The sequence below is a fragment of the Plecotus auritus genome, assembly GCF_963455305.1.
Source record: "Plecotus auritus genome assembly, chromosome: 7".
In the NCBI taxonomy this organism is placed as follows: domain Eukaryota; kingdom Metazoa; phylum Chordata; class Mammalia; order Chiroptera; family Vespertilionidae; genus Plecotus; species Plecotus auritus.
In genome coordinates this window covers 10,974,186-10,994,859 of record NC_137774.1, presented here as the reverse complement: position 1 = coordinate 10,994,859, position 20,674 = coordinate 10,974,186, and the positions used below count along the sequence as shown (strand labels likewise).

The window sequence follows — 20,674 nt, the reverse complement described above, 5'->3', positions numbered from 1 at the left end:
TCCACATTGAAGAAATTATTCATTCCATTTTATTTTAAAACAAACAAAATAATAACATATGGTTTAAGCCACAAATGTGCCTTTGATCCCTTCCTCATATGAGGTGGCACCAGAATTCAGATGGAAATTGTTTCAGAATCTTTATTAAAAGCCTCATCAAGCCAAACAGTTTTATTGTGTTTTGAAATGAACATCGGATGTCTCTCCATCCTTCCCTTCCCTAGAGTACCCCGCCTGCACTTGCCCATCCTGCAGAGGTCCCTCAGCAGGGCTTCATGGAGCACTCTGTACTGCACAGCAGAGAATGAACCTTCCCAGTTCCCTATTAAAATAAAAAACCAATCTCCCTCCCCTGCCCCGGGCTCCCCAGTGCTGTAATGGCTCAACATCTTCTATGCAGTGACCCACTTTAAGGTCAGCCAGACGGTGCTGTTGCAAACGGACGTGGTAACCAGTCACTAAGCCATTCCATTTGGTCTTGTATTGCTGTTATATTTTTTTCCATATCCCTCTTTCTCTTCCTCTTCCACTTTTGCCTTTCTCTATTAGCAAACTTGTCTGAAATTCTGCAGTGAGATCATGGGGGAGATGAGCTTCTGACACGACAGCTCAGATACTCTACGGAAGCCACCATCGCTCCCACCGCTCTGTGCACCCTGGAGATCCACAGGCCATCACTCACCCTCCCAGTTTTCTACTTGACGAGCAGTGCGTGGCATGCTGGCATTCCCTCTTCTGGCCTATTTTCTTCCCTTTACCTCGTGCGCTCATTCGCACACCCGTACTTTCCCGGGCTGCTTCATCCTGATCAAGTTTTATTGCAAGGAAGGATTTATGTTGATGGTTTAAACCTGATGCAATGTTAGTCTGGCCTTTTCTGTAGATGTCCTGCCACCAAGGCCCACATCAGAAATAATAGCACTTAACCTAGCATTTCATTTTCTTTCGACATGTTTTATTCTCAATCCTCCTCCTCCTTCTCCCTCTTTCCTCCCCTGCCTTATTCTTTTCTTTTTCTCCCCATCTTGATTCATTCTCATCTCTACTTTGGCAGATCTGAGTTCCTTAACCATTCCATGTGAAGAGGAGGAAGAGGAGGAGGAAGAGGAGGAGATGTACGATGATATTGATGGCCTTGACTCCCAAAATTCTGGTTCCCAGCGCAGACCCATTATCTTGCCTGGGAGTCTAGGACTAAAACAGCCCTCAGAGGAGAAAGAAGAAGAAGATATTTACGAAGTCTTACCAGGTGAGAAACTTCATCTTCTAATTATCTTCCTCGAGCTTCAGAAACTCTTGACCTGGTAGAAGAATCTAACTCTGGAAACTCCAGAGGAAGCCAAATCTCTAAAGGAGAGCATGTAGGGAAGCTTCAGTGATTAGAAGCTCTCCCTCGCCCTGGGAGCAAGATGCATTGACCAGGGAGGGTCTTTCATCTGAACCACATGAAGTAATTCATTACATATGTCAACAAAGTGGAAGAGTTAAGAGTATTTATGTTGGTTTTCATTGGTGTACTGTGAGTTTGGGGGTGGATCATCAAAACTCTCTAGTTTCAACTTCTTTTCTGTGAGAATAATGGAAAGTTGCCTCAAAGTGATGGATAGAGTAAACGTCTGAAGGCATAGAGATAAATGCTGACAAACCTTTTCTGTACCCCAGTAAAGCCCTGATGGAGCACAACTCCTTATTCCTTAGTTCAGATTTAACATGAGTCCAATTGTGTCTCTCACAAATAACCCTAACGTGTTCCCCCCGCCCACCATTACAGCAAGTCTACTGTACATATTTCTTCCTTGCCAAAGGCATGATAACTGGCATCTCAAAAAATGTACAGTCATCACTACTTCTGCAGAGCCCCTTCTTGTGGGGATAACAGCAGCTGTTGAACAGTGCGGAGCACAGTGGGGGTCAGACTGCAGAAAACCGAAGCCTGAGCCTTTTAATTGTGAGGTAGTTAGGCCTGCAGGAATGCTGAATCTTCAAGTCCATTCAGAAAGATGGCTCCTGTGGAAATTTGCCAGGCTCTGCTGAGAATTTCAAGTTAAGCCTGAATTTATAACAATTTAAACTTCAATCCCAGATAAACTTAGGAAATAAGGTGAGTCTAACACTGGATCCCCTGAAGACAGGGCTGGTTGCTAAAAAGCACCGAGCAAGCAACTTGTGTTTCAGAGCTTCCTAAGAAGAGGGTCTAACCCTGTCAGTGCTGCATTTGTCTCTCCCCTGGGGGAGAAGCCACGTCATTGCTTCCTGAGTCAAGGATCAGGGCTGTAGCCACACATTTTTTCCCTGCTGGGACCTCACCCACCCACCCACCCACCCATCCGCCAGCCACCAAGCAAAGTCTCCTTCTTCTCCTAGCACTTCCAGCCTCTGCCAGTCCCAACTTCCCCAGCCCTTTTGTTGTGTTTTATTATGCAAATGATATCTTGGTTGAGGTCGAGCCATTTCTTGTGTCTGAAGTTAAAAAAAAAAAATGATAATTTCCTCAGCAAGTCATCGTCGTTAATGAAGTTTTACAAAAACAGATACAACCAAAGGAAAATAAAATTTCACAGGTGATAAATTTTTCCAATTTCCCTGGCAGAATTCGATAGGATTGTTAAATTAAGAGTGAAGGTGTCTGTTAGAAAGCAACGAGCAGTGATGGGTAATTTTATAGAGTGGAAAATTGAATCAAATTGCTACATTAAAACACAGCTCCTCTGAGAATCTTCCCTTTCACAGTCTGCTCCATCGCAACAGCAGGGTGCAGAAATGGATCTAATTCACAACGCTCCCTAAAAGGAGATGTACTCCCCAACTTGGCCAGAGTCTTCCTAGTGAGCTCATTTTCCACTCACTCCTGCCCAGGCTTGGGGAAATATCCGGGTGACACTCTACTTTGGGTTACAGCTATGGAAGAGTGCTCTGAGAAAACCTCCCTGAATCACTCAGCCTTCGGGGAGCAAAGAAGGGCCTTTTCATGCACCACGTTTAGTTCTCAAAGGAGCCAGGTAGGAGGGGGCTGATGTTCAGAGTGGGGGAGCAAAGAGGAGTTAAGGGACAGAAACCTCAGAAAATAAGATGAGTTTTGGATCATCACCTTACCCCAGGTGGGTCAGTGAATGTATGATTGACTTCTTAATCATCATCCTTCCCCTGCCTTTGAAATTCCTACCCTTCGCCAGTGTGGCACTGCCCAGGCTACCAGGGCCTTCCCCAAAAAACTGCACCAGTCTGGATGTTGGCGTGGACTCCAAGGGCATGGAACCTGGTCTGCTTGCTCAAGAAAAGCCACTCACCCTCTGCTCACAACTGTCTCTCGGGAGTGAGGACAACTGCACTGTAGGAGAGCCAGGGTCTCTTTCTGTGGGTGAGGAAAACTCCAGCACGGCCAAGGGTGAACCTGAGGAGGGGCAGTGAAGGATTAAAGGAGACAGACAAAGAGAATACATCTGGGGCTTGGTAGATCTCCCGTGCCTGGATGAGGACACAGAAGACCCAGCCTGCAAGCCGATGCTTTATTTTATAATCTGATTAAAACAAGGGTAGATTAACGTGTATACAAATGTTCTTGTTTTGGCAACACGTGCTGCACCTCCCACAGCCCATTAGCTACTTAGGAAGGAATTAGGGAGGGCTACAAGGTCAGCCTTAATTATGCTAGGAGAGCTCTGCCCTCCAGGCTGGGACTTGTTTATGGCCCTGCCACAGGTCAGCCCGAGGCTTGACCCTAGCCGCTCCCTACAAACTTGTTTATAAGTTTCCAAAGGACAGTGCTATACGCAACGAACAGGTTCTTTCCCAAAAGCCTCTTTCTATCCAACACAGTTTTCAGAGATAGCATTAGAGGTGAAAATATATTGGCATCTACACTAATAAAAGAGTAAGATGCAAATTGACCGTACCTTCGTGACACCCACCAGCCAATCAGGAGTGAGTATGCAAATTAACCCAACAAAGATCTTGGGTTAATTTGCATACGCAGGTGCCGCTCGGCCCCAGCCGCTCTGGGCCTCTGGGCAGTGTGGGAAGGTGGAAAGGTGGCTCCGGGCTGGAGTGAAAAGGCCGCTCCAGCCGGAGCAAAGGCGGTGCCGGCAGCCAGGGGAAGGAAGGCCCATTCTTGCACGAATCTTCATGCATCGGGCCTCTAGTTTACTTTAATAGGAATATTTCCGCCATAAGTCTCCATCTACCCCACTCAGATTGTTGCTTCTGAAATTGCTGTTAGTTTTGCATGTGCCACACTACCAGTCCTAGAGGAACTGAGAGGGGATGTGAGGGGCCCAACATTGTCTCCCCTCTGCTGGCATCTCTCAAGACCACCTACCAAGCAGCAGCATGTGAGAGACAGCATAGTATCTCAGACAAAAGTACTGGCTCTAAGTCAGGTTGGACCTGCTCTGCCACCTGCTAGCTGCGAGGCCTTAAGCAAGCTATTTGCCCTTTCCCTTTGTGACTTTCCCATGTGTAGAATGGGGATAGCAATAGTAGCTATCAAAGAAGGATGCCATGAGAAGTCTAGAATCAATGCACTGAGAGCAGAGCCCTGGCATACAGTGAGCACTCAGTAAATGCTGCCTATTGTTAATTGGGTGGTGTTTACTAGTAAATAGGAAGTGTTTCTTCCTTGAAGAGTTGGAGGATGGCTAGTTCCCCACCACCAACTACCAGACCTGAGACAGTCCCGTTGGACATTTTCAGCGCTAGGTAGGAAGCAGGTGAAACTGAAAATCCTGAGCAGATGGAATGTGGCGCACACCTTCTGCTCAGGCCCATTTTTATTGTGAGGACAGCCGACAGTAACGTTGGATTGTGCTAACATTGCATACCATCAACAGTCAGATGGCTTGGACAGCTTACATTTGTTTCATTATAATAAGTCAGTGAGCTTTGTGGAGACTATTTAGCATTGATGGTTCTGTCTCCCTCCTCTTTGGGATGGGGCCTTACACAAGCCTCATGGTCTCTATGTTGGAGGCCTTGTAAGTGAGATCTCCCTCAGTGGGCTGGATTTCCAGGTAGAAAAAAGTGCCTGTAACATATACCAAGGCAATACAAAAATACGTTTTCCTAATCAAAATAACATGTAGGTCCTCCAGTGAAATGCACTACATCACACTAATCGTGGGATAATTAGCATTTGCTACATGGTATGCTACCTCCTTCCCATGAGAGAAAACCAGAGCACTAGAGGTTTTCAGCCAATACCACAGAAATGTTCATCCTGGATCATATGGTTTCCAGGTTGGTATCCGGTGGGATTTCTGAACATCCATGTTGAGCATATGGGGGCCCTTGATTTTTAAGATCTCATTTGCAGTCGATTAAACTGCAGGGAACTACCACAAAGAAATGCTAAAGCAATATGTGGGAAATGGCTTGCTTTTTCTGAGCCCTCTCTCACCCCTCCCTGAAATTATTTTACAGGCTAGCACAGGCCCAGTTTCCTGATTCAAGATTCCATAAAAGGACAACTTTTATCAGGTTTCTCTCTGTCTGGGGCCTCAATACCAGAATCCAGCAAGGCGCCTGAGACCATTGAAGAGCTATAATAACGAGGGCCTTGCCGCAGCTGCAGTGGCAACAGAATCCGGCCGTGTTCTCTAGAGAGATTTCAGGAGAGCAAACAGAGAGACAAAGAGCCTTCCCTGGGAATTTCTGTGCACATTCCAATGCTGCCTGCACCGCCCCGGAGGGTTATTATAGACTCAGAAACCGGATTGCATTAGAATAAAGCATATAACTGGGTTTGGGTGGGTTCTTTTTTTTTTAATTTGACTCTAATGGAAACAGGCATTCTGTGGAATTATTTTTCCCTCTGTACAGTTGTCCAAACCCACAGGAAGGGGAAAGAGTGATCATAGGAGGTCTAAAGAAAGAAAGAGGCAGACACCAAAAATACAAAGATTATGAAGAAAGCGAATTCCAATTTCATAGAAAAGCAGTACTGCATGGGGGGGAACGTCCAAGAAGAGTCAGCACCAGCATCAAGCTCCCTCTGAGCTCCCTGGCCTCTTCTCTGTCACTTCCAAGCACACTGGGTCCTAGCCACACAGTGCTGATTGGCCAGCACCAAAACCAGAATCATGCTGTTTTCTTTTTTTTTAATATATTTTATTGATATTTTACAGAGAGGAAGGGAGAGGGATAGAGAGCTAGAAACATCGATCAGCTGCCTCCTGCACACCTCCCACTGGGGATGTGCCCGCAACCAAGGTACATGCCCTTGACCGGAATCGAACCCGGGACCCCTCAGTCCGCAGGCTGACGCTCTATCCACTGAGCCAAACCGGTTTCGGCCAGAATCATGCTGTTTTCTTCTCGCTAGACTAACCCCCCTGATCTCAGCTGATGAAATCCTACACAATGTGCTCAAATGTGTCTCCTCGGTGACCCAGCTGGAATTGAGTTCTGTTTTAGCCCTTAACGCAGGGATTTGTATTCAGGTCTTTCTTCCCCCAATTAGTAGGTGCTCAATTATTATTTGTGAAATTAAGTTCAAAGCATTCCAAGTATTGCAGTTAGCAGAAAATTGAGTTTAATATCTTATCCATCGAGACCATAACACAGAGATGGGATGCAAATATTTTAAGATAACCGTTGCGATTACCAAACACACACCAGAGAATTAAATGGGTTATTAGCATCTCGCTCGCATTTTCCACGTTGTCTAAAGAGGTACAGTCGCATCCACGGGTTTATAACATAGATGTGCGTGCTGTGGAGTGGTTCCTGTTTCTGCTTTTCCGCGCGTTCCCTTTGCATTTCGAGTCTGGCTGCATTTCTGTTGCATCTGTCACCAGAGCACCTTGACATCTGGATGCACCTTGATAGTGTTGGCATTTTTTAAGCTTCGGCCACTTTGCTTTGTTTGGGGAAAATGACCTCCCTCTTTCTGACCCAGTCATTTTTTGAATGTTTTTCCCTCTGCATTGGTTTGGCCAGTGTCAGAGCAGCACTTCCGAGAGGAGCCAGGTGTCATGGGAAGCTGGCTCCTCTCCGGGCCTCCCAAGTGGAGCCGGTGTCCTGTTCCTTTCAGCCTCTCATTAGCGTTCCTGACATGGTGCCAAGAGTGTTGATTGAAATCAACTCTCTGGATGCTGGTGCTCATTTGTGATGCCCCATGGTTCTCTTACACGTTCACACAGTTAACAGAATCTTCCTCAACTGTTTTCCCAATTGAGATGAGATATTTGGGAATCAAGTAGAGCATTTAATGTAATAAGTGGACAATAATCTTTGGAGGTTAATTTGTTTAAAACCTATGTAAGATTGGGGTCCCATATGCCCTGTTAAGAGCAAGGACCATTATAATCTACCACTGTTTAAAGTTGAGCTAGCACATAAATTTTAATTCTCTCTTAAATGAAGATGTATTTCAGTAGATGTAATGCTAAAATGCCTAATAGTATTCTTCTAAAGAAGTACAATAAGCTCTTTAGCCTCAAAAAAATTTTTAATACTATCTTTAAAATTAAAACCTCACCTTACAGGTGAATAAAAATGAGAAATTGGGCTGTTTAACCCACCCTCTTCTGTGAGCATATAATCCTGCTGCCATATAATCGGTTTTCTTGGTTTTGGAGTTCGAAATGTAGCAATTTGGTTTCGTCAAAGGATGTGAGATGAAATGTATGCCTCTCTGTTTATATGTGCCCTCTAAAGCTGGGAAGGTGCTAAGAGGTGGGACCTTCACTACCAGCTATGGAGGGCACTTTCCTTCACTGTAGGATGGGACCCCCATACTCGCTTTAAAAGCCACAGAGACACAGCACCCAGCTTCTCACATCAACAGCTGGGCTTCTTGACTTGAGCCCACTTTCAGCCACCTGGGAAGGACAATGTTAGATAGGACAGATGTGGGGATGGGAGCTGCCCTGTTCACACCCATCACCGCAGAGCTTAGCGCTGGTGGGGAATGATATGTCAGATCTATGGCCAGCATCCTGCTTTCTTTCTCGGTGACTCCACAGGCACAATGGGAATCAGAGTATTTGGTCTGGAATTGAACCGCACAGAACAGATTTTTATTTTTCCCATTCTTGTTTCATGACTAGATTAAGTGCTGTTGCCTGAAAGGATAAAGGAATCAAATTTTAGTTTTCATTTTTATCATTGCAAATACATTTACATTCTCCTATTTTACAAATGCAAAGAGCAGGCAAGCCACTTTCAATAATTTATTTTAAAATCAATGCTAATGAGGTTATGTCTCGTCAGTGGCCGAGTTTTACAATAAAGTCTGATTTATTTAGAAAAGATCTTCGGTGTAGCTTCCCATCTAATGGTGGTGGGAAGGAGGTGGAGTAGCAGGCACGGTGACCCTCCAACTTCGGATCCAATTTGTAATTCACAGCGGAGATCTGACCCAATTTACATTGATTAGAATTGGGAGGAAGAGACATCTGCGCACAGAGAGCAGAGGTAGTATAAACGCTCTCTGCAAAAGTGCCTGAGCACAGCAGATTATTGAGCTTTGTGACTGAGTTGCCTGAGAGCAGCAAAAGAGCTGTTCTCTTTCCAAATTATTGTGTCTCTCTGAAACCGAGGGTGTACCAGCGCTTCTCCTAAGCGTTGTTTTCAATCCTGTGAAATTCGTCCCATGTCCAAAAGCAAGAGCATCACAGCAGAGAAGGAAGGAAGTGGGCAAGTAATAAGAAGACAGTGTGCAAAGAAGGATGTTTAACGTGACTTATTTTGTCATGATCTGTTTCTGCTATTTGGTTTCACTCTTCCAATATCTCACATCTTTATTCCTAATGGCGGGGTGTGGGGAGCACGACAGGTGGCACTAGGAAATTCTCCGCTGCTCGGTCATACATGGAGATAAGAGGAATTGAGTCAAAGTATCTTGTAGGGTAAATAAATAAATATATATATATAAATATATATATAAATAAATTATATAAATATATATATATAATTTTTTTTTACCTTGATAACAGGTAACTTATTTCTCCAGAGTATCAATCTCTTCCTTTTTTATTTTTGCCAGGAAATTATATCATTTTGCATGTGAAATCAATTATTTCTTTAATGGTCTAAAATATGTTTATGCTATTTCTCCTTACTTATGAGCTTAGAGTTTATTTCCCACAGTCTGACATATCAGAATTCATATTGCCCTATAAACCTTACATTTTTAAAAAGCCATCTCCTCAAAAGTTCCATTCAGTGGCATAACTATGAAGAAGCAAGAGAGGTAAGTGCCCAAGGCCCAGAAGGAGAAAGGAAAGGAAATGTAGACAGAAGGAACTTAAGTGTTCAGCCCTCAAAATGTTACTTATTGTGCCCCATTCAGTGTGAGTGCGTGCGTGTGTGTGTGTGTGTGTGTGTGTGTGTGTGTGTGTGTAAGGACTCAAGCTTTCTTTATAAAGGCCCAATGTTAGCAGGCAGCATGAAGTCTGAGATGAAACAGGTTAACGAGAATAAGAAACACAGGCCATTCGTGTTGTGACTTTGACCATGGAAACACTTGACTGCACTTAGACAATAGCACTGACTTAGAACCCATGGTGTACCTGTAGCAATTAATTAAAAGACCATTCCAACTGCCCTCAGGAGCTTACACTCTAGTGAACAGGCAGGCTGAATAACACCAGTAAAAAGATAACGACAAGCCCCAACTACGAGGATCATAAATTTATGTACCTGATCAGCTTTTGTTACAGTTGAACAAAGCCTGATACATGAAGGACTAATGAATCGCGGAGGTTTTAAACACGTGCTCAGCTTCACATGCTTGTGTGTGGGCATGCCCCCCCACACACACACACACACATACACCCTAAGTCTGGACAGTCACATGGAGATACTACATTTTGAAGAGCATTCCAGAAGGGGAGAAGAAATGGGATTTTAGGAAAAGGCACCTAAAGAATCCAGTGGATTGCAAGCTCCCCGAGGGCAGGGACCTGCCGGGCTTGTCCAGTTCCTAGCGCAGTGCCTTGCATGTAGTAAGCACTTTAAAATGTTTGTGAATGAATGAACAGGTTGGGAAGAAGGAGAGGGCCCGTTTGAAGGTATGAGGAGATTAAAAAAAAAAAAAGAACTTGGTAATTATTTCCTTAAGGAAGAGAACGTGATGAGTTCAGAGGTATAAAAAAAAACACAAGACTATTGACCATTAACTGCTAATGCTGACAATGTGTGTCCCCTCAGATGAAGAGCTCGATCTAGAAGAGGATGAGAGTGGCACTGGACAAAAAAGAGGTACGAGAGCTTCATACATGTATAGACCCTGGGTAGGACACTGGGGCTTCCGGCCGGAGAAAGCACCTTCCTTATATTCCAGGACCCACTAATTAAGAAGATACTGGTGTATCGACTTCAAAAGGCCCAAATAAGATGACTGGAGAGGGAAATATCTTACCTCTAAAAGCCGCCACCCCATTCATTTTAATTAATGTTCCCAGAACAGTTAGGATTTATCCTAGAGAAGCAGGAAGCCAAGCCAGAGATTTATTTTTTCCTATCAGTATTTCTGAAATCAGTACAGGGGAAATAGAATTGCCTCATCTCAAAGAGATCGGAGGATTGAGAATGGAAAGAATGGAAATGTCCCCTCTCCGAGAGGCCCGGAGATTGCAAGTTCAGAGGGGAATGGAAATGTGTCAGACCTGAAAAGTGAACGTGAGCTGAAGGATAGAATTGCTTGGTGATGCTGACTCCTGATGGCCCAGTTAGATTCCAGGCACATTTGGAAATGAATATGTAACAGGTTTGTTGAATACAAAATTACATCTTATTCATCTCGGACTGTTAACCATGCTTCAGGCTGTTAGTGAGCCCATCCTTTCTAAGGTCAGGTGCCCCTCTAAAGCCTCCTTAAGTGGACCGCAGACCTATTCTGTCATTGTCAGTAAAGGGATGTGTGTTGCAAGGGCCACCTCAAGGACATTTCATTCCACCAGCCAAGCCTACATTGTGGCTGATGTTTTTTCTTAGAGATTCTATGAGGCTTAAGCCTAGGAATTATTTTCCTCTTCCCTTCCCTGCTCCCTCTCCAATTCTCTGTTCCAATGTTGTTCTCTTTCTCTTCTCTCTGCCTTTCCTTGTGCCTTTTCTTCTCTTCTTCATCCATTCAGCAAAACCCCTTTCCTTGGTTCATTCCCTACAGAAAGCGAACGTGAAACAGGTTTAGTGAAGGACCCAACTTCATCAATACCCAACTTCTCCCAAGGGGGAGAAGAGACAGCGAATAGTCATGGGCCAAAGCAGGAGAGAAAGAAAGAACAGAGGCGAGTATGATGCAGGAGTGTTAGTGTAGCTTCAAGTAAGTACCTCATAACACGTGACTTGGTCCATCCTGAAACCCATCCCGCTACTGTTTTCACTTGCCGTACAGACTTCCAACAGAAAATCTGTTTCCTGACCAACCCATGCCCCATGTATGCCTGTTCTCCTCTAATTTCCATCACCGGAGCAGGAAGGAAACACTTCATGTGGACAGCGAGGGTGGGATAACTGGAAGCTTCCTATGACCAACTTGATAGTAAACTTCATTCAGGAAGCAGCAGGCTTCTGGCAAAAGTCTAAAAATTCTGTTTCAGACTCCTCCTTCATCTCACTTCCTCCTTCTGCCTCTCTTTATAAGGTTCTATTTGGGCGGGGGTGGAGAGTGTGAGGGAGATTTCTTTCCTAACTGTTTCAGCAGCTATAATTCAAGTAGGGTTTTAAACCCTTTTGTTCTTTTTTTTTTTAATATATTTTATTGATTTTTTTACAGAGAGGAAGGGAAAGGCATAGAGAGTTAGAAACATCGATGAGAGAGAAACATCGATCAGCTGCCTCCTGCACACCCCCAACTGGGGATGTGCCTGCAACCAAGGTACATGCCCTTGACCGGAATCGAACCCGGGACCCTTCAGTCCGCAGGCCGACGCTCTATCCACTGAGCCAAACCGGTTAGGGCAAAACCCTTTTGTTCTTCATGCTTCCTGCCTCCAAAATAGGTGTTGTTAATGTATAGTGAGCTCTAAATATGTTTCTATGGTTTATACTGCCCACCAGTTATGATGATTGGTGACTTAGTGATTAAAAAAACAGAGGAGGACTTTTCGCTCTCTCTGCAGAATCTGAGGCAGGAATTTTTATTATTTGTGTTTACTTATTTATTTATTAAATTTATATAGTGCCTTTTCTCCCAAGGAGTTATAGCAACAGCAATACATATGTAACATCCAAATGTCATCGCTTCGTGTTGTAACAGTTAAATATGAAGGTCCGGAGGAAGGGTAGGCAGCCCCACTGGAAGCCTGTAAAACAGAGGTCCTCAAACTTTTTAAACAGGGGGCCAGTTCACTGTCCCTCAGACCGTTGAGGGCCGGACTATAGTTTAAAAAAAAACTATGAACAAATTCCTATGCGCACTGCGGGCCAGGGACGAGTCGGCTGCTAAGCAGGACAGGCAGCGGCACCCGGCGGGCCGGATAAATGTCCTCGGCGGGCCGCATGTGGCCCGCGGGCCGTAGTTTGAGGACCCCTGCAAAAGGCACGGAACTCTATGACAATGTGAATTCCTATGTAATAGACAAGCTACACAAGTTTGGCTCACTCAGTTTTACATGCTACACAAGTTTGGCTCAATTCGTTTTTTCTCAGGTAACACATGCCTTTTGAGGGGGAAAAAAAAAAGTCTTTTCTCCTAGAAGATACTGTGGTTAGCAGGGTAAAATCCGTTTTCTCTACCATTCCAGGGATACTCCTTTCACCCCCCGCCCCCCCCCCCCCAAATGCTGCGCTTTCCCCTAATGGAATGGCTAACATTTTTAAAGCCCAACTAGATCGTATCAGAAGAGGAGGGGAAAAGGAATTCAGTTTATCCTTATTGGGTGTTAATGACCCTGTAAGATGTAATTTCTTTTATTTTATTCTGTTACCTAGAAAATCTATCACAGCCTTGTAGTATTGATTGTCCAATCTATAAAGAGCTTGGTTTACAGCATGACTGTTAGTAACAGGGTTATTTTAATGAGTGACTCTTCAACACCTCAGATGTTCACTGAATTCTAACCCATCAGCCTAACAGGCTAACACTAAGTGTCTTCGGTGATGAGTTTATCTCCCTTTCCTATCATGAGAAGGCAATGTCCAGGTAACCAAAAATAAAGCTCATTCTGTGTTGTTTATATGAAAACTACTGGCCATTTGCTTGGGTATGACATGTCAAATAAAAAGCAGGGATGGAGCCCTAGCCAATTTGGCTCAGTGGTCAGCCTACAGACCAGAGGGTCCCGGGTTCAATTCCGGTCAAGGGCACATACCTTGGTTGCAGGCTCCTCCCCAGCCTGGGCCCTGGTCTGGGCTCGTGCAGGAGGCAACCAATTGATGTGTTTCTCCCACATCGTTGTTTCTCTCGGTCTTACCCTCTCTTTTTCACTCTCCCTAAAAGTCAATGGAAAAATATCCTCAGGTGAGGATTAACAAAAATCTATATATATAAAAGCCTAATATGCAAATTGTTCCCTTAGGAGTTTGACCAGGAGACTGGGAGTTCAATCTCTTGCTATGACATATGCTGACCATGAGGGGGCAGTGCAGAATGAAGGAAGGCCCTGGCCAGCAGACAACAGCCTTGGAAGGAAGGCTCTGGCCAGCAGCTGGAAGGCCCCAATTGGCCCTGATCACTGGCCAGGCCTAGGGACCCTACCCATGCATGAATTTCGTGCACCAGGCCTCTAGTAATAATAATAAATAATAATAATAAATAAAAAGCAGAGACGCCGACACAAATCATCCTTAGATGCATCAAACCTCTGACCAAGGGAGATATTGAAATAGTTTATTTTCACTCTGAAATTGTGGGCGAACTCAGCCAAAGAGGAGCCCATGTTTAGTAGTTTCTGCAGCATAGAAAAATGGTCACCGATGAGCATTTCATCCCTGAGGCATTCTGTCCACTTTGGTGCCCGCCAATGGGGTGAACTATTACACAAAAGAAACAGAAGGAAGCCACAAAGGTATTTGCAACTCTTACTTTTTGAAACTTATTTCCCAAGACCAAACATGAGTTAATTATCAGCCAGCTACAATTCTGGCCCAATAAAAGGAGCACGGGAGATGAGAATCTAGATCTGTGAGTGTTCTCACTTCAAGATCATAGTTATAACATTAAGGATCATAACTTCAAAAGTCGAGATTAAAGAGCTATAAAACCAAGCAAATGGTATTGGTCAGTTGCTCTTCCTGTTCTGATGTCATAGTCAATGAGCGTGGCACATCTTTTCATGCGTTTCCTTCTGATAGTTAATATGGAATCAGACTGAGACTAATTTCATGGACAGAACATAGTGGCCTTTTCAAGTCCTTTCCAACGGGCCACTGCTTTGGCCTTCTTTGTCCAAGTCTTACCAACCCAGGCTCTAGCAAGGACTGGCTTTACGTGTCTTCTCCTTCTCGTTCTCTTTTCTGTAATTTGTTACGTAGTTGTACCTAATGCCAAGCCTTGTTGGCACAGTCCTTTTGCTCATCAAGAAAATGTAGACACACGCTGACCTGCCTTGAGCCCCTTTCTCTTGGTCACAGGTTGAGTTCTGGAACTACCCAATGTCCCCCAAACAAAAGCCCAAGGTAACATATGAACTCTGGAAGGAACCTAGTCACGTTCTGTTGTCCCTAAGGAAGGCTTGAGGCAGAAAGGTGTCCTGGTCCTTTCACGTCAGAACTCTCCACATCATAGAGGCTCATTTCCGTTACCTGAGAACTTACTATCACTAGTTAGAAAGAACTTGGTGTGAATGACAAATGCTTTGCAGTAAATACCTAGAAAAGGGAGAAAAACAGTGTTTTTTTAACTCGGTCTGTTGCTCTTTTTTCTATGACATTTTGTTTACTGGAGCTTAGCTTCTCTTACATGAGATAAAGAAAATAAGATGCTGCCACGCCCCCCCCTTTTTTTTTCTCTAGTAAAATTCTTCAGCTCTGCTGGCAATTTAAAAGCCGTGATCATACCCATTAGCTTCTCCATCATTGTAATTGTTAATTGTTATAACTGTTTTAGTTATTAGTGTTGTCATTATTGCTCTAGGTCCTCTGTCTGTTTTATGCTGAATATATTAGTGCTTTGCTTTTGAATTACCAGGCTTTATTTAGTGCAGAGTTACTTTTTTTTTTTTTTTTTTTTTTTTAGAGAGGTATTGAGAAATACTGGCATTAAGCTTTATTCTTTTGTTTTTCATTCCAAATGGACAGACTGGAAAAAAAAATAATTAGATGGAATAATGTCCTCAAAATGAGAATGAGGATGTTTTGAATTAATTAAGTGGTCAGAATGCTGCACCATTTCTGATCTCAGAGTGCTGCCTCCCCGGCTGGATGGTAGGCCTGAGGGCCAGGACCAAATGTGGCCAATGTGGAATTCCCAGCATCGAGCATAGTCCCTAGCACTTAGTAGGTGCTGTGTACATGGTTGTTGAATGCTGAGGGATGAATGCAGTGAAGTTGTGTACACTCTTATGCATGAGTGCAAACCACACGTATGTTATACAGGGAGTTTGCAACAGTAAGTCCAATCTTGTCCAGTTAAGGTGTTCCTCCTCCCTGATTTCCTTAATGCCAGAATCTTCCTGTCCAAATAGCACGGCTAACCTTCTCCTCGTGGTTAGCCTTTCATTCTGCTTATTTTTCAGAACTTTTTTTTTTTTTTTTTTGGTCATGGTTCTGATGATTCCAGTTCTTGGACGAGGCTGACCTATCTCCTGGATTCCTGAGCTCTATCTTCTTTTGGCCTTCAGCTTATAAAGAACTGAAGGCATTTCCTATCTTTTTTTTTTCTTAGAAGATTTTCCTTTTCCTCCTAACTTCTTCCTTTCTCTGATCTATTATGCTTTTAGAATAAGTCTTTTTTCAGGTGTTCTCCCCAGATGCCTTATATCCTCAATATCAAATCTTCTTCTTTTTTTTTTTTTTTTTTTTACATTTATACCCAAAAGGCACTCATGGTCTTAGGCACTATCCCACATCCAGGCATGTGGGGAGCAATACCCTGCAATGACCATCCGCTAGGCCAGAAAAAGCCAAGATAATGTTGTCAGTCTTACCATTTGGATATATCATTGTTTCAAAAATCTACTTTTATAAATTTTCTCTACCATGTTATACTGATGTCAGTATACTTTTTATCCCTAAATTTAGTCAAACTCTCTGGATGATTAATCAACTCCATTCCAACAGCTTTCACTTTTCAGGGACTGACATTTCTCTATTGTTTCATGCACTGATATCCAAGAAATATATACCTTGTCCTTTCAATAGTTAGCATTTTTATCCCAAAGTATCGTTTCTTCCAAAAATATTCCTAACTGTGGCAGAATATTTCCAGCGTAGTTGTCTTGTTTGCTGCCCTCTGTTGTCCACTGCATACACAAGCCATTTTCTGTGTAAAGAACACATGCCTGAGTTTCTGTATGGTTAACATTTTTACTTCTGTTTGTAATATCTGAGTCTTAACTAAATAGCTCTGAACCACCTCTGTTTTTGTGTGCTTTAAGCTTCCTACTAAAGTTCTTTTCCAGAGACATATATAGGGATATTGTTCCCCTGTGCCTTTATTTTTTGAATTGCTCATAAGTTAATAACAAGCAGAAAAAAAAGGAAATATAGCCAGGGCCTCTGTCCCCCCACGGCCCCACATCTATTCCCACCCTCAGCGACTAGCACCATTACTCCTCAAGGGAGGGTCAAGGCAAATGAAGGGAAAGATGGAAACTGGTAAAAGAGGGTCCCCAAAAATCACTTACATTTTAATTAAAACCCAGGACTCCTGACTCCCAGTGATGGGAATTTCACCTTGGGTAGGTACTTTGCTTAACGCTCTCATACATAGCATCCTAAGGAACGGGGAGCATTGCCACAGTATCCCTGGTCTAGTGGGTATTAGCTCTCCTGCCATTCAAATCCCCAGATCCTCTCCCACTTTGTACTCTAGTGTTTAACCTTTCCGGGTAGAAGAAGATCAATACAAATTCTTCATTGTTAAGAATCGATGGCTGTCCTGTGGCATCACTGCCATCTAGTCTTGCTGAGAAGCTCAGTAAATCTCTCCAGCTGCTTCTAAAGCTTGGTTTGTCGTCTTGAGTTGCTTTCATTTTTAATGCAGATCACTTTGGTTTCTGTTCCCCTGAGGGCTTGCAGATAAATCTTGGCAGACATGTTCAGGATCTACAAATGAGATGCTGGAAAAGGGCCAGCCCACCCAGAATTTAGTTGTAATGGATGAGACACCCCCTTGGTTCCACTTAAAGACTGAGCTATTTGTTTCCGTATTTATTGGTGATTGCCTCATATAGTACCTGGGTGGGAAGTGTCCAGGATGAAGTTCCTCTGTAACAGAGAAGGCCAACATGTGAGACTGTGATGCAGACACATGCTGGTTGACTCAGCCTCTCTTGTAAATAGGAAGTCAGAGACTTACCCCATTCCTTCAAATGCATAATGAAGAGAAGCACTGATGGTGTAGACGCCCTGGATCAAGAAAGTCTAGCAGGAAATCTCTTTGTGCTGCTTACGTACAAGCCAAGTGAAAAATTACCTGCCTGGTTTTCTTTTTGTTAATAAATGAATATATTTATCATATTATTGAACAGCATCCGACTAAGGGTGACCTGTAAATATTTAATGTTAGTTAATGATCTCCCTCTCCCACAGTCCTGTGCTCATGCTGAGTATTTAGCTGTATCTCATCCCAGCCACCCTGAATCTTAGGTTTCCGAGGGGCAATATAGAATCCTGGTTTCCATTTGCAGCAAAAATGTGGGCTCTATGGTTAACTTTGATTTCTCCTCTCTTTGATCAGTGGACTATGCCAGTTATTACCAGGGCTTATGGGATTGCCATGGTGACCAGCCAGACGAACTGTCCTTCCAGCGGGGTGACCTCATCCGCATTCTGAGCAAGGTAAAGACATAGAGGGTGGGGCTTGGATCAAAAGTTTATTTTTTCACTCTTGATGATGTAGTCACCATAACCAGAATTATTCCATGTCATACACTTCTCTTGTGTGTATTACATGGCTGCCTCACACATAAATTCCCATTGATTTATAATTCTTAGGGAAAATTTTAATTGAAAATTCAGACCCAGAAACCAATTTTCAAGTTTAAAAATACAACAACATAAACATAATACTAAAACGATGCCAATCAAAATTTGATCTTTTTAGGGTCTTGTGGTATTTAAAAGGTCATCAGTGTGTACATAATTTATTATCATATAATACTCTTAAAAACATTCTGGCTAGATCAGATGCCTTGTTTCATTTATAGATAAACAAGACTGTAATATAATTATGTATGGAGGGAGGAGTCAGAGCTAGCTAGCTCAATTGGTTTGAGCAAGTGCTGATAAGACCAAGATAGTGACTCAAACCCCACAAGGGCCAGCTAACTTTATTCTCTTCCTCAGTCACAAAGGTAACCCCTAGCCCCAGCTAATCATCTCACAAATAGTGTTGCTGATCATAAAAGAATTGGGGGAGAAAAAAGGACAGATTATTATAGATCCATCACCTATGTGAAAAAGATTCAGAACTGATGGGCTACAGAGGAATCAGTAGCATTATCTTTGTAATGAAATAGTACACATTCTGTATAAGTGGACTAAGGAACTGGGTCCCTGAAAAAAAAAAAACTTATTAAAAAGTTCTTTCTCTTGCCCTGGCTAGTGTGGTTCAGTTGGTTGGAGTATCATCCTGTACACCAAAAGGTGGTGGGTCTGATTCAGAGCACATACCCAGGTTGTGGGTTTAATCCCCAGTCGATGTTTCTCTCTCTCAAATCAATAATTTTTAAATGTTTGTTGTTGTTTTTTATAAAGTTCTCTCTCTCTCTCTCTCTCTTTTCCCTCTTTCTCTCTCTCTCTCTCTCTCTCTCTCTCTCTCTCTCTCTCTCTCTCTCTGTCAATCAAGATCTACAAACACATTTTTGAAATAGGCACAATTTGCTCTTTAATTGATGAGTATGTGGACTCCATAAAGCAATATTGAAAACCCACTGTGTCACTAACCCATCATTTGCTGTTTGTCTAAAGGTTTGTCTCAATTTAAATATACCACAAGCTCCTTAGGAAATACCAGGGCTGACCCAAGATACCTTTCAGTGGTTCCCACGAGTCCCCTCGGACCCAGGACCAAATTCAGACCTCACTCTTTTCAAGAGAGTAGGAGGCCTGCAAGAGCCCTGCTGAGTGAGATCACAATCTTCTAGCAATTTCTTCCAGAGTCCTAATTCACCACCACCCTAGTGCCATTCCCGTGCAGCTCTAATACACCAAGAATAAATTGGAAGCAAAGAAGGGAGTGGACATTGGCCTGATTGGTATTTCAAATGCCCGAAAGCGAGGTTTGCGTGTAATAGAATTTGTGTACATTACCACGCTGGCATTATAGGGGTAATCGAGTTATCCACTCAGGTGTGACCAGGCCTCTGTTTGCCCAGAGCCTGCAGGTGAACAAATTAACTGTTTACATTGTCTGAGGTGCCTGCAGCAGGAGGTGGGAGAACAGAGCCAGACTGTCTGTTGGCCTTCTCTCCCGGTCATGATTATTTTGTTTGTTTTGCATGTCTTTTGCCTTTGTTAATGGCTTCTCACTGGGGGTCCCTTTCCTCCATTTAGAAGTGGCTGTGTGGTGACTTGCCCAGCAGTAAGGAACTGTCTGTAGTTACCATGGCTGTTGTGTTTTTAAGAGGTATCAAAGAACCTGGGAACCTCCCCCACCTGTGTTTCTTTTTAACCAATCTTCCTTCCCTTCCTTCATTAATAAAAGCTAATCCTAGCTCATAAAGAGGAAATATGCTAATTGACCATCACTCCATCACAAAGATGGCTGCACCCACAGCTGAGGCCAAGTTCCCATAAGAAGCCTTAACGAGCAGGGACCAGGGACCTGAGGCTACGCCTTCCCCCCCCCACCCCCATGGGGCTTGACAGGGGACCTCAGGCCGCACCCTCCCGCCCTGGCGTCAGGCTGGGGGACCTCAGGCCACACCCCAGCCCCAGTGCCAGGCCAGGGAACCTGAGGCCATGCCCCCTGCCTGGCGGGGCTTGATGGGGGACCTCAAGGTGCGCTTCCCGTCCTGATGCTGGGCTAGGGGACCTCAGGCTGCTCCCCCCGCCCCAGCACCAGGCCGGGGGACCTCAGACCGCACCCCCCGCCCCAGCACCGGGCCAGGGGACCTGAGGCTGCGCCCCCCTGCCTGGCTGGGCTTGACAGGAGACCTCAGGCCATGCCCCCCACCCAGTGGAGCTTGATGGGGGACTTCAAGTTGCACCCCCATGGTGGGTCCGAGGAACTCAGGCTGTGCCCCTGCCCAGCGGGGCTTGACGGGGGACCTGAGGCTGCACCCCCCTCCCAGTGCTGGGCCAGGGGACCTAAGGCTGTGCCCCTCTGCCTGGCAGGGCTTGATGGGGGACCTCAGGCCATGCCCCCCACCTAACGGGGCTTGACAGGGGACCTCAGGCCATGCCCCCCGTCCTGGCGCCAGGCCAGGGGACCTGAGGCTATGTCCCCGTCCCGGCAGGGCTTGACAAGGGTGGGACTGGCTGGGTTTGGATCTAGCCCAGCCGTGGGCAAACTACGGCCCGCGGGCCGGATCCGGCTGTTCTATCCGGTTCTCTTGCTCTCCCCTCCGCTCCTTTACTTTAAATTTATATTAGTTCACACAAACACTCCATCCATGCTTTTGTTCCG

General features: G+C 44.4%; 1 protein-coding gene across 5 annotated transcripts in view; it reads left to right on the top strand.

The window, feature by feature from the left end:
• SKAP1 (src kinase associated phosphoprotein 1) overlaps positions 1-20,674 on the top strand; it is a 266,959-nt gene that overhangs the window by 225,773 nt on the left and 20,512 nt on the right. For all 5 annotated transcript variants that reach the window (XM_080682152.1, XM_080682154.1, XM_080682151.1 and 2 more), the window contains 3 exons: positions 1,055-1,249; positions 10,150-10,200; positions 17,783-17,883. In XM_080682152.1, the coding sequence (XP_080538278.1) occupies positions 1,055-1,249; positions 10,150-10,200; positions 17,783-17,883 (347 nt within the window). The remainder of the gene's footprint in view (positions 1-1,054; positions 1,250-10,149; positions 10,201-17,782; positions 17,884-20,674) is intronic.